The 18,799-nt window shown below is 34.0% G+C and overlaps 1 protein-coding gene across 1 annotated transcript; it reads right to left on the minus strand.

The window, feature by feature from the left end:
• Positions 1 to 13,827: 13,827 nt before the first annotated feature.
• On the minus strand, positions 13,828 to 18,241 carry LOC149015202 (phenylcoumaran benzylic ether reductase POP1-like). The gene is made up of 5 exons (XM_089155538.1): positions 17,945 to 18,241; positions 17,692 to 17,826; positions 14,794 to 15,031; positions 14,376 to 14,579; positions 13,828 to 14,281 (listed from the first exon to the last, which is right to left on the minus strand). The coding sequence occupies exons 1-5, from the start codon at positions 18,125 to 18,127 to the stop codon at positions 14,115 to 14,117; spliced, it is 927 nt and encodes a 308-aa protein (XP_089011664.1). The 5' UTR covers positions 18,128 to 18,241; the 3' UTR covers positions 13,828 to 14,114.
• Positions 18,242 to 18,799: the final 558 nt, after the last annotated feature.

An 18,799-nucleotide genomic window follows, 5' to 3' on the forward strand; every position in this document is an offset into this window, starting at 1 on the left:
AAAATATATCTCTTTTCTACCAATCGATTGAGTTCCTTTTGATCTTGAATAAATTATGGTCGGATTAGAGTTGAATATATGGCTAATGCTGGTATAGATGGCCAAGCCAAACATAAGCTTACAATAAGTTATTTTTTGATAAAAATATAAGAAAAATATAAAATTACATGTTGTTTTACTGTTTTGTGATTAAAGATAATATCATTTATAGTATTTTATCTGAATTCTATAAATTTTATAATGTATATTTTACAATAAAAGTTAAAAATTATTGGACTTGTTAGATGGGCTGGACTCTCAGCCCATAGCCTTATTAATAACCCAAACCATCCCTAACTTGGGTAAGAAATTTTCATTTAACTCAGCCCTCAAGATTCTTTCACCTTGTAATTCCATACCCAATGATGCAATGAAGTTGATTAGCATGAAAATCCTTTTTCCATGTGGCTAGATCCACATGGTGACAATGGCGGAGCTTCCTAATGTTGGGAAGCCGTGGCCCTCACAACGAATTTTTTGAATTTTTTTAAAATAGACTTTTCGGCCACATATAGTCAAACAAATGTACATACAGCGGCAATGAAACAAGGAATTGAGATCCAAAACTGAGCAAAAACTTGGCTGCCAATGCTTTACTGCATCATAAGTTTTAACACTCATGCTACAACATTCCACCCTTCCGACGCCCCCCAAGCCCATATTTTGATATGATGCTAAAGAAATGTAGTGCTGGTTTTCAGTCTTCATTGATAATATTCTTTTTTTTCCTTTAAAAAAGTAAACTCTTCAGTAGATTCAATTAGAAAAATTAATTTGTATCATATCAACAAGAGGGAAGAAAAAAAATGATGATATAATTAATAATTTTTTATATAAAAGTATATGATCAACATAGTATAGAAAGACATGAAATTATAAGAAAGAGAAAGAGAGACGACAGAGAGGGAAGAAAAAAGATAGATCTTTGAAAAAATGAACGGATTTGGGATAACTTTCAAAGAAAAATGATAAATTGTGTTTGCAAGAAACATTGAAATTGTGTGTTTTTGGATACACACAAAAAATGTGAACATTCTTGACATTATTCATGAGAATAAGAAATGCATACATAATGAATGACCAAGGAAAAAAACAAATTCTTGTATGTAGAATTTTTATTTTTATATATAAATTTTTTGGAGGGAAGAGAAAGATGGAAATAAAAATTTTATTAACAAAAAAAGCATCACTATATGTGACATTATATTAACAGCCACGCCCAACAAACATATAGCAGTGTCAACGAACCAAGTTAGGTCCAAATAAAATGTCTATATGAGAAGGAATTTGGTAAAGGGAATTTAGAACAAGGCCAAGTATCTCACCTCGATAAAGTTTCGGATTCGAATTCGGATGCCTTCTCTAAATTTTTGTCGGATTCGGATTCGGATAGCGGTTGCTAATCGAATTCTGATTCGGATTCAGATACTGGTGTATCTGAGCCGAATCCGATCTATTTACAGGTCTACTTAAAAGTGGGTTTCTTTTCGAAACATATGGCAAAGGTACATGAAGTGAGCACAGTCCTCAACCCACAAACCCAACTCAGTCTTCTTCCCCTGAAGCACCAGATCTGCACCAATGGGGGAGCATAAGACAAGAGGGACACTGGGTTAGCTTTTCAAATTTATAGACACATAGACATGGTCACACGATTGAGCACGGAACCACAAAGAGAACAGAGCTGGAATTGAAAGCTGTGGCAGCTAATGGTTGACTGCATTATAAGTTTTCAACCTATTTCCCATGGAATCAAATTTGGTGGCTTTGTGGCACCAAATTTCCTGCCGTGACCACACAATTGAATGATTAGTCATTCTAAAAAATTAAATGAATATATTAAATACTAATTTTGATCTAATTTATATTGATACTACCAATGAAAGATACAAGTTAAACAGATGAAGAATGAGTGCAACTACCCATTCAACTACTCAGAGACCTTCTTGTTTGTTTTTCTTGTAAGTGAGATGCCCAAGATTTTTCCGATCTAGAAGCTGGATTATTTTGAAATTTTGTATTAGTCTTAGTTGTTAAAACATGGCCAGGTAAGCTAGCTTCTTCTCCTTTCTGAAACTAGAAAAACCTTGGCCAAAGCATATATTTGTTACTGTTCTATGCTTTCATGGTTAAAATGTCTGGGAGAGCTTTTGTTTTGATATTCACCTTCTGGGCTTTGCTTACCATCATCACCCCAACTCTTATTTTCTTGTCTGCCTCTGCAAAGCATGGTTTGGATGACAAAGGTATGGATAGTAGGGAAACAGAATTAGATTCTCTGTTATTTGTTTGTGAATGAAGTGAATCATGAACATGAAATTTTCTTGTTTTTCAGATGGTGAACAGAATGGCAGAACAACATGGCCTAGAAGAATGATGGGTTATGAACAAGAACAGTTAAGGGTAGAATTGCAAACTCCGGCGGCTGCACCAGAACCTTCTCATATCAGCTCTGGCAATAGGATAAGAATAGCCCATGATCTGAAATCTGAACACCTGAACAGAGTCTTTCATGGAGTTAAGAGAGAAGGGGAAAGTGATGTTGGAGAAGCAAGACTGTCAATTATGTCATAAAGATCAGATTTTTATTATTATTGTTGTTATTTTTCAGTATTCATTGTAAAGATTAGAGTTGATACCACTAAAAACAGAGCTTGAAACAATGACAGAAAACTTTTACCTGTAAGCAATCTTGTTTTTTCGATCTGCTTGTGTACCATAATTTTGGGGAAATTTCTTATATTTATCAATTAAGAAAAAACGAAATAGGTGAATTAAGTGAAGATATAAACTCACTGTTCTATGATGATGTTCATTGTGCTTTGCATATTCTCATAGAAGAAAAAAAACTTGGCTGTTTCATTACCATCAACCAAGCAAACGATCATGATGAAAGGTTCTAAAATTGAGTATTTCTCTTCTGTTTGCCTTAAACTATGGATTTCTATTGTTTAGTGGTCATTGTACCCAATTAAGACTTGCAATGCTTATTGACTTTTCATTTTGATGACGTCACCGTTACTCTTAGACTGTTGTCCACATTATGAATGGATTGAAAGTATAAAAAAATTAGAAAAAAATTCTTGTTTTGCATGACTTTTTCAACTTAAGATGCTTATGAAAAAAGGTTTAAGTAACTTACATATGGATGGAATCATCCAACTAAGGTGATGGTTGACAATAAGTAAGTTGGAGTCTTGTAACTTGTGAATGAAGAAATGCGAAGAAAAAAAAATGTAAATGAGGGTTTTATGAATACATATAAGAATTAGGGAATTTTTGTAAACCTTTTGACTTTTTATTTTTTAAGTGAAACATATAACCAATTAGTACCCCATATGACAATCAATAAGGAAATCGAACAGGTTGGTTTCGAAGTCATGTGTGACAATAAAGTATATGCTTAATATACGAGAAAAGTTCATTCTTTTAGTTATATATTTGAATACGTATAATAATACAACGATTGATACGCGTATTTATTAACTATCTTGTGGACATAATACTTTAGAAAATTTTACATTAAGGGTTCGTTCAATGAATGCTAAAATCTTGTTGGGTCCCTTTGCTAAGAAAATTATGTCTAGGTCCAAAGGTCCTTAACACTGTTTGGGAATTGGAATTGTTAGTGGAATTCAAAATTTAAATGTTAAAGGATGAAAATACCACTACAAACATTTAATAAAAATAAATTTATTAAAATGCCCTCATAACTTTTTCTTAAAAACCATATATAAGGGTACTTTAATGCTGTGGCCACGATCTAACCGAGTGTTTGAGGTCGAAATTTCAACCACTCTTTCTTTTGGGTTACAGACTTATAGGTAATTATGGTTGAAAAAGTTATTAACAAAAAAAAAAAAACCCAAATGGATGATCGAGATTTTGACTTTGACCACTCATTTCATTCACCGTAGGTAGTTCAATGTTGCGGAATAAGACATCGACTACTCATTCCATCTTCACTGTACGTAGCTCAATGTTGCGCAATTATTGTGCAGCACTGAAGCTCTATCTAAAATCTCCGACCACCTAGTGGCTGATTGCCAAAATTCACAAAAAAAAAATATATATATTCTCCAGCACTGCCCCACGACTACCTACCAAAAATCACCAACCATTGTTAAACCACCCACCTGCCGGAATTTGGAGGGCTTTTTAAGCATCAATTTCAAGGAAAAAATCACTTTGATAAGGTTTGGTGTCAGATGCTGGTGTGAAAGCCCAGATTGGAAAATAGGGTTTGTCGGAAGCATTGAGAGGGTTTCTTCCATTGTCTTCGATCGAAATGCCTTACCTTGTGGATGGGAGTTTTGGAAATATGATATATATTTATCCATGACCAGGTACTTTTCAATAATCTTTAAAAGAGGAACCTACAAAAAATTGGACAATTCAGATGTAGTTGACGCAATTGAGTCAATTTTTTTTAGTGGTTTTTGGTGATTCGCTGATGGGTGATTTCTGATGAGGTGAAGGAAGAAGATGGGTGAAAGGGGAATTACTTCACCCACCTTTGTGATTTTAAAAATATATATAAGAGTATTTTAAATAAATTAAATTTTATTAAATTTTTAAGCACCTAGACCAATTTTGCTTCAGTGCTGCGAACGGTTGAGATTGAGCCAGAAAATAACAATAAACTACAGCCGTTGATTATAAAAATATTAAGATTTAGTGTTTTAAGTAGGTAAACTGGTTTGGTTCAAGACATTTACAAACCAAACCGACTCAATTTATACCAAACCGAAGCATTCAAAGATTGAGAAATAGAGGGGAAGCTAAACCTCGTCTTCTTCATTGTTTGAAAAGCAATCTGAGAGGAGAGAGAATGAAGAAGAAGACCCTAAGTGCCTCTCTCTCTCTCGTTCGCAAGCTGGAATGAAGAAGATGATTAGATGAACGAAGAAAAGCCCTATTTTTTCTCTTGATTTTGCTCCCATTTTGAAATGCCTCAGTTCGGTTCGTAAGTCGGTCCAACAACGGTTTGTTTTTCCCTCGTTGAACCGTTCAGTTCAATTATTATTTCACTTAAAACAATCAAAAGCTCACATGGGTTTAATCAAGAGTCAGCATTCTTTTGGAGGACATGGCATCATCTGGGCCGTTCGCAGCACGCACTAACTGAAGCAAGTTCCTCAAAAAAACGTTGTTGCAGGGAAACCCTTGCTTTCGCATAAAAAGGAATCCAGATCATCACCCCCGACGGGAAGCACTCTGTGCTCCCCGACGGTTTTTCCACCACAAAAATGGTGGGCCCCACCCACTGAAAATATTAAAAAAAAAGAAAAGAAAACCCTCCCATCACCACTCCTGGCTCCTATTTTTTGTGGACTCCATAAAAAGAGAGTGGAATCATTGGTTTTTAATTTTATTATTTCTTGTGGGCGGGGGGAGGGAGGAGAGCAAGGGAGACTACATCATAGCATTTCCTTATTTTGAAATGAAAGAGGAAGTAAGGTGAAAATGAAAAGCAAATAGTAACAGAACTTTTATTAAGAACAAAAGAACTGTCAAGGAAATTGAATATTGAAAACTATGTGTGCAACCAGTGGTTCATTATAACATCAGAAAAGATGTTCATTAAGGCAGCATTAAAGATGCTGGCATTGTAAAATTCCATACCCTGTGAAGGATTTGAGTTGAAGCTGAGTGGCATCAGCATTGTTCGATAGCAATCTCTTTCCAAGCCGGTTGCGCAAATTTGAGGTTTCCCACAATGTTGTTCAAAGAAGGAAATTATACAGAGGAGAAACAAGTTCAGAATCATTGAAAAAAAAGGATTGTTAGGTGATAAAGAGAAATAAAGAACACGAACCAGCTCGGTTAAACCTAGACCGAATTGAACCTAATAGAACCGACCATGTCAAATTCAGTCAAACAAGGCAAGGTCGGTCAAACAAAGCGTAAAGGCTATATATCAAGTTGAATCCAATTAGACTTGTAGCCAAAGAAGTATCTGATGGAAAGCGTAAGATTCCACAAAGACACATTACCATCAACCAATGAAACAGGTGAAACCAGTGCTGGCCAATCGAATGTCATCGAAAGATTGATACAAAAGATCCAAAACGGCAAACTACATATTTTGTGGAAGTGAGAAGTGATCGCTTATTCCTCTGGAAGGGTGCATCTACTTTTCGAAATGACAAACCATTTCCATTTTATGTCAAACTGGAATTTTCAATATTCAAAGAAATTCCTAGAATACTTGTGCAAGGTAAGCTTGCGCTTTAGAGGAAATAACCCCCTTCAAAACCCTTCGATACATACCACTGCAAGAAGCCCTTCGACAGGTTAGGAGAAGACACGAATCTGAAGCGCTTTCCCTTTGGATGAAGCCCTTCATTAATGAAATAAGCCCTTCAAAACCCACATCTCTGGATTTCCTCTCTGTGTTCAATCCCTAAACCTTCCGTCAAAGCCAATGTTGGAAGAGAATGAAAGAGACGATTGCAGCTCTCTCTCTTTAGGGTTTGAGAATGAATAGACGATCACACATCACTCTATCTCCGGTTCTCTCTTTCTCTATCCTCTCAGATTGCTTCTCAATAGAATGAAGAAGACGACCTAGTTTCCCTGGATTTGAAACTTTTGAATTGATCGGTTCGGTTTAGTTTTTAGCCGGTTTGGTTTGAAAATATTTTGAGCCAAACCAATTTACCTACTTAAGGCTGTGTTTGTTTGCTGGAATAAAGGTGGGGTGAGAAGAATCTTGAAAAGAGTGCAGATTTCTTACTTTTCCCTTAAATCTCAAAATGGTAGATTGTTTGGTTGCTTGGGGTGGGAGGGTGAGAGACAAGTTTCCTTGAATCAAGGGAACATGTCTGCGTTGATGTGGCAGCCCAACTTTCCCACCCCAAACCATTTTAAAATCCCACATATTTGGTGGGACTTTGTGGGAAAGTTGGGAAAAGTAAAAAGTGAGACCCACCACTATCACTTTTCTACAAAATCCTTTCATTTCCTTCTCTTTTACCCCACTACACATGAGATCTACATGTTTTTTTTTTCCATCCCTTTTTTCCCACCCCACCTTTGCAAACAAACGTAGCCTAAAAGACTAAAATTTCACATGCTTAAAATCAAATCCTATAATCCATTATTATTTTCTAGCTCAATCGGAGCCGACCGTTCGCAACTCAATGTTGCGCATTAATTGAAACAAAGTTCAGACTAGCCATGTGCATACCGCCCGTATAGATGCTTCCCAACTGTTGCATAGTTTTTCCTTCACTTGCCCCGAATGTTCTCCTACAAAAATAATTTTAACAATCAGTCTCAATTCTTGAAACGATGTTAACCATCTTTGAAACCTAGACATAATTTTCCCTGATGGCTAAGGACCCAACAAAATTTTAGATTTTACTAAAAGAACCTAATATAAACTTTTTAAAAGTGACCAATATAGAAATTCATAAATGTATATTAGAAGTTGGATACCAGAAAATCATGAATCTAGAAATCAGCTATAAACTTGTTCAAAAAGAATCGACATGGGAAAAAAAAAAAAAACACAAATATTTATGCTAGATTCAAAGGTTAGGTGGAAATACTCATTGATAAAATCAAGCTTGAAAAAAAAAGAATGATTATGATGGATCTAAGGAGAATTAGAAAAGAAGTAATCGTAAACTGGATGAGCAGGAATTGTTAAGAAAGAAATTTAGTAATCTAATTCAAGTTATATGAGAGACTTTTGTTTGGATGAAGAATTTAAGTTAAAATTAAGCTGATAATAATCAAATCAAAACTACAATCATAGTCTTTTAATATATTGAACTCTAATTTTTATTTATTTATTTAAATTATAATTAGTTTATATTAGATTCAAACATTTTTTTTATAGGTGGATAAGAAAAACTCACCCAACTAATCCAGCTGAAGCAGAGTATCTTCCAATGCCACCCAAGCCCACATTTTGCTATAATGGTAAACAAATGTAATGTAATTTTTCAGTCTCCATTGATAATATAGTCCTTTTTTTTTCCTAACTATTAAAAAAAAGTTCTTTTAATAATAAATTCAGTTTTAAAGAAAAAAAAACCTTGCCAGTAGTAAATTTTAAAGGGATTAACCATCGATTTTGCACCATTTCATCAACATAATATAATTAATATTTTTCTAGATAATATTATATGATCAACATAATATAGATTGAATATGGGAGAGAAACGTAGAGGGAAGAAAAATATGAGTTCTGAAAAAAATGAAGAGATTTGAGACTTACAAAAGGGTTTGGGTAATATCCAAATAAAAAGGATCAATTGTGTTTGCAATAAACATCCAAATTATGTGTTTTCAACACAATCAAAATAATGTGAACACTCTTAACATGGTTAATGGGAGAATGAGAAATGCATATATAATGAATGACTGGGGGAAAAAAGATATTATTGTTAATAAAGTTTTTTATTTCTTTTCCTTTTTGGGGGTGTTGTAAATTAAAATTTTATTAACCAAAACGACATGAGCTAAAAAACCCTCAATGCCAAAGCTGGTGGCTCTTAAAACACAAAAAGTTCAAGTGTGTTTTGAGGAAAGTAGTCTTAGAAGGACAAGTGAGTCCTAATGCAATCAAATTGCAAGCATATCATAATTGATAATTGAACAAGTTATTATTGTTAATTGAGTCTTAATAGCGAGATTCAGCCCCCGATGATAGTAGAGCCCTTGATCCAAGATATCCGTTACTTAATGTATAACTTTGTGCATTGTATCGCTGCCTATAAAATAACAAAATAATTATTTTTGTTTACTTGTATTGTAGCTTAAGTACTAATTTATCCTCTATATTTTTTAAATTTACTAATCTAACCTTAGATTTTACCTATAATTATTGTTGGTCCCTACTGTTAAACTCTGTTAGTTAAATGATGACGTGACAATTTTTATTAATTTAAAAATCTCAAAACAGTCTTAAGGTTTTATTCAACTTATTTATATTTTATATTAAATTACTTTATTACTCCTTTTTTTTCTTAATTATATTATTACTTTTTTTCTAAATTTGGTTGCTCCTCATTTTTTAATATATATATATATATATATATATATATATATTTTAAATTTGGTGTTATTATTATTATTTTTTAACTTCTTAATAATTTGAATTATCAAATTTAGAAAGTTCCTATTCCATTAGGTTTTCTTTATTTACTATCTAATTTGACATTATCAATTTTAGAAAGTTCATTTTCTTAGCAGGAAAAAAATAATTTGGATAATTTTTTTGAAATTAAATAATAAGAATACAACTCTAAAATTAATACTTGTTCTACAAAAAAAAAAGTACTTGTTATGGTTTTTCTAAATAAAGATAATATTGTGTTTTGACTTCTTAATTTATAAGAACAAAATAGACATTAAACATTCGACTGTAATGGTCTCTTAACACTATTAAAACTGAGGGGTAACAATAATTTCATAAAGAGCATGGTCATTTTAGTAATTAAGCGATAGTATAAAAGGACTAGTAAATATTTTTAAAATAATTCATAGATAAAATCTCCATTGGATCTCACATAGGTTCCACATAATATATATGATAAAAAAGCGTAAAGAGACAGGAGACCTAGCATGGTAGGGTTGAGTTGGATTGACCGTAAGAGCCCCAGGTATAGGATAAGCCAACCCAACATGGTCAATTGACATCGAATATGATTTTATTTAACTAAACATTTTAATGATAATTAATGGAAAATAGTCCATAAACACTATTTGCCATGAAAATAAAAAATTTAGAATGAACATGCATGTCTATCATTTCAATGTAGTGACATCTAGGTAATATACCACTATGATAATAAACTATGAAATAATATAATTCCACTTTAAATTTCTGTCATTAATTGTAATAGTCCATTGCAACTAGAACCAACAAGAAATTTTCGCTTTCGATAATATTTGATTTTGTAAATGTCGATGGATCATTGATTTGTTCATGGAATTCAATGTATATTTGTCCGAAGTGTACATGTTATAACGAGTCAGGCAAACTATCGAAGTCCCACCAGTTATTCCGACACCACCCAAGCCACCATTTGATTATTGATTACTAACAAACAAACCAATCTTTCCATCTCCATCCACAACAAAACTCTCTTTTCTCTTGATTGCAATCTCAAAACCTAGAATAAAGGTCCAAAAAACAAATAGATTATTTCGAGATACTAACATATATATGATCAACATTCTAACCAGATACCTAGAAATCTCTTTAACATTAAAAGAACAACAATTGCATGCAGAAGTGGAATGAAAGTGACTAACTCATCTCTTCTGTGGTGAAGATAAGATCCACTAGACAACAAACTACAAGTTTATAAACATAACTACATGAATATAAGATAGATGGATCAAAAGATCAAAAGGAAGAGAGACAAAAGGATTAGAAAAAGATATTTTCTTTTTTGATAGAATTTATAGGAAGATTAGAGTTTAGGGCTTAAGGGGATAATTTTGAAAGGTAAAGGGGGAGTATAATTGCGTTTCTCAGAAACATTGAATTTGTATGTGGTTTCACACAATCCAAACAGTGTGAAGACTTCTGTTGTCATCATAAATGAATAAAATAAAATTTTGTTGAGACCTTAATTTTCATGATAATTTTTTTAACCAAAGAAGAGAAACAACTAAAGCAATGGCAAAGCCACGGTATGAGGATCCCCTCAAACAGTGGAGGAGATCTGAAAAAAATGTCAAAGTGTTTCGGATTACCAGCGACACATTTGACTTCCAATCGCCGTAGCATTTGTCTTTGAAGACGTGACTTATTTTCATTTGTCCCTTAGACATAATCAATGATCTAATATTGTCGACGATAGAGATGAGCTCTAACAAGCCTGAGTGCCCATCTATTATTCAAGGTCATACAAGACCAATCAAGGCAAGGCTGGACTAGATTAAACCCTAACAAGGTTGGGTACGTTGGAAATACACATCTCTTTTGAGACTGTTTGATTAAATCATTTAATAGAAACTTAGAACATTGAAAATCCTTTAATTCACAAGCATAACTTTGCTGTTATCTTTTTCCTGGTGTGTACCCTATGCAATTACTTCTATATAAGTCTATTTTAAATATTTTTGTTCTTTATCTATTTTTAAGGCAAAAATGATTAAAATCACAAGTATAGTGAGTTGTAAAATACACTTGGATTTTTGGACATTCACCTAAATGCCAATCAAATTTTCTTTTTAAATCCATAGAAATATTCGATTTCAGGGAAAACTGACCTTATCAATTCTTGCTTTTGTTTAAAAATTGAGTTTTAGGTTCAGTTAAACTTTTAGTGCGGTTGGTGGTTCACATTCAAAATCTTCTGATAGAAGATTTAAACTTGAAATGAAACCAAGACTAGCTATTAATAGTTTTTGTATGGGAATTGGGAAAGTTTAAACCTATGACCTCTTTGCTAAAAGATGTAGGTCATTGCAAACTAAGGAATCCGATCGATGACAATAAATACCTCTTATTTTCATTTATTAAGAAATTTTAATATAAACTAATAATAATTGAATCACCATCAGATCCAGATCGTGTATATTGAGTAACAAACCTACTAAAGACTCCTATATAGAGACAGTTCCCCAAAACCACCACTAAACATTTATATTTAGAGGCGAATTACTAAAAAAATACCTCTAAACACTACTATATAGAGATGGTTTACCAAAACTTGCCATTGAAAACTCTCATATATAAGGCGCTGCTCATTAGTGCTAATTGAATGTTAGTTCTTGTAATCTCTCGCTAATAAAAATCTAAAACTGTCACCAACAATGAAATTTTTTGTTGTGGACCATTTCATTATTTCCGAATCCACCCAAGCCCCCTCTCATAATGATTCCAAACAAACGCAACATTTCAAGCTCCATTGCCAACAAAAATGTCATTTTCTTGGTTGCAGCTTTAAAATCTGGATCAACACATTCTGGAATTGAAAAAAAAAAAAAAAAAATCATTCAATAGGAACCTTAAAATTTATCTGGTTAAGCTAAAATCTCATTAATAACAAACCTGTAGAAGTGGAGTGGGAGAGACTTTCCTTCTGTGGTGAAGATAAGATCCACCAGTCAACAATCTACAAACCCATAAACACATTTACATGAACAGAATATAGATGGATGAAAAGATCAGAAAGAAAACTGATAGAATGGTTGGAGAATAAAAAATTAGAGTTCTGGGAAGATGAAGAGCAGATTTACAAAGGGGTGAAGTGATAATATGGACGAAAAAAATTGAGCATTTATGCTCAATTTGTGTGTGTTTTCAATTTTATAACCAAAGCAGCATGATCTTCGGTAGAAATCAGATCATAGAAACCCATTACTCATGAATATGGTATTTTTGTCATCTTATTTTTCTTTCATTTTTATTATATTATATTATGCATGGAAGATTTTAGTTAGGTACGTGATCTATGCCAGAACTCCCTCAAGTATATTTTCTCATACAACAAGAAAAGACAACTATAAAATAGAGTACACAAACCTAAATAAATAAATAAAAGACAAAGTAGATTGAATTAGTTCACCAAATGTAGTTCACATCTTGAAATTATAGGAGGTCCCACCTTGTCAGGTTTCATAGCTAGAACCTCCATCTGATTGTATGATGAACGGAGTAAGTGTTATATTATTATACACTAAGCTTGAGAGGAGGTGATTCAAATTCACTTTTGTATAAAAATGCTAGAGACTCTTTAGGAACTAAACACAAATATTTCATCATGAATTTAATCTTCAACACAGTGGTATATATATAGGAATATAGGCTCAACCAGCTTGAGCCCGAACATAGTCTAAAGCTTAAAATTCCATTCTTGAGGGTGACTTAAGGGTTGAGTATTTGACTTAGTTTGATTGACCCGATCCTATTACACTTTAAAATATTTTTTAATAAATGTAACACAACAATATTGAATTGTGAATTATTATGCTATTTTGTGACAAGAGTAGGACAAAACCTTACTGAGAAATTTAGGAGATATTATGTCGATAGTTACATTATATATATATCATCAATTTAATAACCCAAAACCTTTTAAAACATTATCATTTGGCAAAAGAAAAAATCACTGCAGAAGTAGAGTGAAGAAAATTGACTAATCTCTTCTGTGGTGAAGATAATAGGAAGTTACATTAAGTCTCCAAACATAACTACATCAAGGGAAGAGATAAGTTGTAAAATCAGAAAGAGACAAAAGGGTAAGAGTTTAAGGGAAGATAAAGAAACGGTTTCAAATGCATTTCTAAAGGGGTTAAGAGAATAACATCAAAAGAAAAAGGATAGAAACATTGAATTTTTATGTGTTTTCAGAGAATGAAAACAGCATGAACACTCTCAACATGGTTGAAAAAAAAAAAAAAAACTGAAAAAACCCATAAAAATTTTAAATTTTTATGCTTCAAGTAGGCTTCTGGGAGCTCTGTGCTTAACATTATCCATAGCCCGTAAGTCTTGCTAGCCTGGTTTTGCTCACCAAAAAAACTGAAAGTTTCCTCTAAATCGCTTGGATATTCTCATTAACCTTAAAGATTCCTAACAAAAATAAAATGTTTTTAGTTTTATTTATTTGTTTTTTATTTTTCAGAAAAATTTTAAGGACATCCAAGATAATTGACAAAAAACATACATTTCTCAAAACTATATAATTGACAATCATCTCCTTTTCCGTAGAATGATTAGTTAGATAAGATCACGAATACTCCCTTAGTTGTATTTTTCTATCTCTTATAATATGAAATGATAGAAGAACAAAAGAGAAAATACCTCATGGGCAAAGAAAGAAGATTAAGGGTATATGGAGGGTAGCACTATAAAATCAAAAGAGAATAATGCAGAAATGTCTAATGCAATTCACTAGGAAGGCGAGTACCAAACTGTTACTGTCTTATTCATATCCATATGAGTACTCAATCTAGTGGAATCAAACAAAGACCAAACACACATAACACACTCATTTACTCTTAATTACCAAGCAAGTGAACACCAAACACTATATCTAAGAAAAGCGTAGTTACTAAGCAAGTGAACGCCAAACACCATCTCCAGAGAAGGGTTATGATTCTCAGACGAATTGGTTGAGGAATTCATCCACAGTGGTGTATTTCACATCAGGATATAGCTCGGATGCTTCCACCCCGAATGAAGGTTCTATCTCAAAGTTTGTATGATCTCCCTTCACAAAAACCGAGTGCCCAATTGACAATGACACATTCATTGGAACAGGTGCCGCTGCAATGACACAAATAAAAAGAACAGAAATTAATCTTTGTCCCTCTTCTATTATCTGAAAGAGTTTTTAATCGATCTTCTTCTGTTCACTGACCTTCGATGATCTTGAGTACTTGATCCTCTGGAATATACACCCTTTCAACAGTTTTGCCGATCTTCTTCTCCCAGAGGGACACCAGATCATTGAATGAATAAATGTTGCCTGGTGGTTTGATGTAGAGGATCTTGTTCAAGGTCCTTGGGTCATCCACAGCTCTGATTGTGTAGGTGCCAATGTCTTTCTTACTGTTAAAAATTGCTGCAGAGAAGAAAACACAATATAGTTATTAAATAAAATAATATTACATCTAAATTAACTTAATGCGAGACCAATGGGAGAAAAAGATTATCAGCATGAATTTTAATTTGGAATGAAGAGAACTAAGAAGAGAAAATGCTATGAAGCTCAGGAATAAAACCATAGCTTTTGCTCAAACGCAATGCAGAAGTTCAAAGTTAAAAGAATAGTTAACCTTTAGGGTTTCCATCCCCCAAGATGATGACTTTGTCTCTAGGAGGTGCAGTGGCACCAGGCTGTGAGAAGTTGGGAAGAAAAGATTCAGCGAAGAAGTTGGAAGAAACATAGGTGTAGGGAATCCCTTCAGCCTCAACAGTTCGGCGGATTTGAGCCTTAACTCCAAATGTAGTCTTTGCAGGCTCAACAGCATGGGCACGATCCACATCATTCCCAAATTCTGAAGGGAAGAACCTCTGGGAAACAAGTCAAGAGTTGCAATAGAATCATTAAACAAAGAGTCACTCACAATTAAGCATTCGATCCAGTGAGTCATTCTTTAAATACTTCTCATAATCATTCTAATTATCAAAACCTAGATCATATATCTTGTTTTACTTTTGTGAAGGAACCGATCTGGTTCGATTACATGAACTCAAGGTACTGCGCTAGATTTGTGTAGTACAAGAATTTACCTAAAAAATTACATTTAGTGTAAGAATCAATTGTGGTTTTATAGCTTTGGGGTGAAGCAAGGATGAAATTGTTGAGTATGGCTCATGCTGGGGCAGCGCCCCCATTGTCTATAGACAGTCCATGTTTCTGTGGGATTCAGAGTTTTTTTCATAGTTTAGGCTTGGGCCTATAAATAGCTATGGCTTAGGGTTTATAAACGCTTATATACATGCTCTTGTAACCGAACATTGAATATAGTGAAAAACCTAATGCTAGATGTAGCCTCACATTGAGGTGAACCAGGGTAAAATCCGTGTCTCTCTCTTCCTTGTTTTCTATTAGATTGTGTGTGATTGATCGCTCTAATCCTAACATGAATCATGGAGTTGTGGACCTAACCATCATTCCCATGAAGAACAAGATACCCGACGCCGTACCCACCAACCCACTTCAAGCTACTGAACAGGGGAAGGTGGTGGAGATCACTCTTATCACAACAAAGTATTGGATGAGTGGCTAAATTTGACAGAGACATTACACATTTACCAACCACGTATTCAATAGAATTAAGGAGATCAAGGGTATGTGGGGGAAAACATCCTCTATTGTGCACAGTTCTAGTATGTTTTCCCCCGTATGAGATCTTGGTACGTTTGTCCTCAAATAATGAAAGATCTAGAAGTAGTTTTAGGAACCATTGTTTGGTTACTGATTTGGGGGCAGACTTGAATGCTGCGCATTAATGCGCAACACCTGCTGCAAACGCTCGAGATCGAAATCTCAGTCCGTTGGCAGCACTGAAGTTGAACCCACTGATTTGACTTTTGAGTATAGATCATTAACGTTTGAAAAAAGCTCATATTCCATAAATATCTGGTATGGTACAGTGGAAAACATGAGACTGTAAGGGCTTGTTTGGTTACATGAATCTAAGGATTTGAAATGAGATTAAATACTTATATTCATGGTTCAAAAAATTAACTGATTGGTTAACCTCAAATCTAGTTCGCAGAGTTCCGTCAGATAACTTTAGGAATGTCAACAGTGTGGTTTGGGGTGGTTTCGAGTTAAAAAACACTCAGCCCAAACATGATCTGTTAGCAAAATAACGGTTTTGGTTTGGTGCTACTTGGGTTCGGGCTAACTAACAGTTTCGGTTAACGGTCTAGACTAGGATTGACTAACGGTTTGGGCTAATAATTTATGGTATGCAAGAAAAAGAATAAAAAAAAAATAATCGAGCATCCTACAACGATAACCAAAATTTTATGGAAAACAAAATTGCTATTGATCAATTTTTATTAAAAAATGAAAAGTCATTCCATTGTAGAAATCCCACCCACCTTATACAAATCAAGAACTCAAATAGTAAGTAGTAACATAGAAACTGCAAGCTCATTCCTTAAGCTTCACCAGATAGTCTTGAAACAAATCTTCAAACCAAAAACCCTTTTAAATTTTAATTTGTGCTATGATTGATTGTCTTGAAATTGGATTTTTGTTTTGTGAGAACATTCATTTTCCCCCCCTTCTATGAATTTCTTCTCATTTTTGGGTTGGTATTTAGTTGATATGCAAAAGAAATACCTCTAGATAAATATAATTATACTTAATCAACATTCTTATACTTGATAAATATTTACTTAATTTAAACAAACTTTGTACATTCAATTGAATATTCATACTTAATCCTTCTAATTGTCCTTTACAAGTAGTGGAATGACTATTTGATCTTTGAATTTATGTTAAATTGTTCTGATAGTCTATACCATCTACCTAGTGGTAATATGATGAGTCAAATAATATTTAATTTAAAATTATAAATTAGGTTGTAAAACGGGTTATAACAGGTTGCGGTTTGGGTTCGGGTGGGTGTGGGCTCTGCCACCCTCAACCCAAAGATAGTCCATTAAGCTTCTATTCGGTTTTAATCGAGCTACAAATTGACACCCCTAGATAACTCTGTATGAATCCGTAAATTACATCCACTTTATACTCAAAAATGGCTTCGTTCACATTTTTAAGTAAAAAGGTGAAATTCCAGGATTTCATAAATCTACGGATGTTTTACAACCAAAGAGGCATAAATCTCAGATTCATGACTCCAGGGATTTGAAATTCCTGAATTCAGATCTCCAATAATTCATAAAACCTTACAAAGAAAAATGTCCGAAGTGAAACAGTGACAACTCGCAAAAGTGACACTCTAGAGAGTTTCAATTCATAGAACCCTAGAAGAAAAATGTCTGATATTCGTCCTTCTACCAATAATAGTAATAATAATAATTTGTTGTAGAATAATTTCTCCACAACAAGGGTTGCAGGGAGTTAATTTGCCTTTTTTTTCTTTCTTCTAGAGGAGGTTTTAGGGGTTCTCGCGCTTCTACGGGAGTCCAAACATTTTATATTAAGGACAACGAAGAGAAAAACCAGATTTATCAACATCCAATTCTTTTTTTACCTTAACGGTTCCAGCTTCTTTGATAGCAGCAATGATCTTTGTTTGATCTGCCAACTGCCCGTGACCAACAGCAGAGATCACCACATCGACCTGCTTGATCGCCTTCACCAAACTCTCGTGATTATACAAGTCACCCTAGATTATAAAGGAAGAAAAAAGATTATCTTAACCTGACTTGCAAAGAATAACAAAATAAAAACCCTTTCTGAATAATTTATTCATGCTTAGATTTCCTGTTCGAAAGTGTACTCACGTAGAGAAAGGTTACGCCAGATTCCTTGAAACTCTCGACGATTTTGGCTTTGGCTGGATTAGAAACGGTGCTTTCTCTGATCAAAGCAAATGTTGGGTGACCGTTCTTAGCGCTCTCTTCAACGATGAACTTTCCGATTTTACCAGTTCCTCCAATGATCAATATCTTGCTGGTTCCAGCCATTTCTGAATTGTGATAACAAGCAAACAGAAACAACAACGGTCAGAGATTGCAGCGGTGATTAGGAATTCCATGCTCTACCAACATGCTTATAAAGAGCCGAGCATAGCTCTGCTTCTGGAGAGAGGTACTGTCTTACTGGTGCAAGTTTTAGGTTTTTTTTCTTCTTCGTTTTTGGATCAACTAAATTTTAGGTTTGTTTATGTTTCTAAGTTAGCCAATGTGGTGGCCAATCATTGACTAGTATCTACTCTATGGTTGGACAAATCGTTTCTTGTGTCCGTGTGTTCTTATCGGCCTATTGAATGAAGGAATTTCTATAGAAGAAAAAGAAGAAGTGCAAGTCTTAGGTTTGACTATTTGGGAATTTTTATTTGCTGATAGCAAAACCTACGACTTGCATTTTGTTTTTTTGTAGCAAGTCATCACGAACGCCCCTCTCTTGTTCAAATTTGCAAGTAAAAGTGATCCAGAATTACGCATGTTAATTCCAAGGGGTGGCTCAGTTGGTAAAAGACCAATGCTTCCACACAGGAGATTAGAGTTCGAATCCCCTCAGGATGTGCTGCGAGCTCGTGGCTTTGTTGCGTGAAAGGGATCGAATTCCTTCCTGAGGCGTCCTGAGGTCGAATCCTTCTCATATTGTTTCCTCAAGATTAAAATTGGACCTTGGAA

This window comes from Hakea prostrata, chromosome 5 (genome assembly GCF_041222555.1).
Source record: "Hakea prostrata isolate BN-2017 chromosome 5, UWA_Hpros_2, whole genome shotgun sequence".
In the NCBI taxonomy this organism is placed as follows: Eukaryota; Viridiplantae; Streptophyta; class Magnoliopsida; order Proteales; family Proteaceae; genus Hakea; species Hakea prostrata.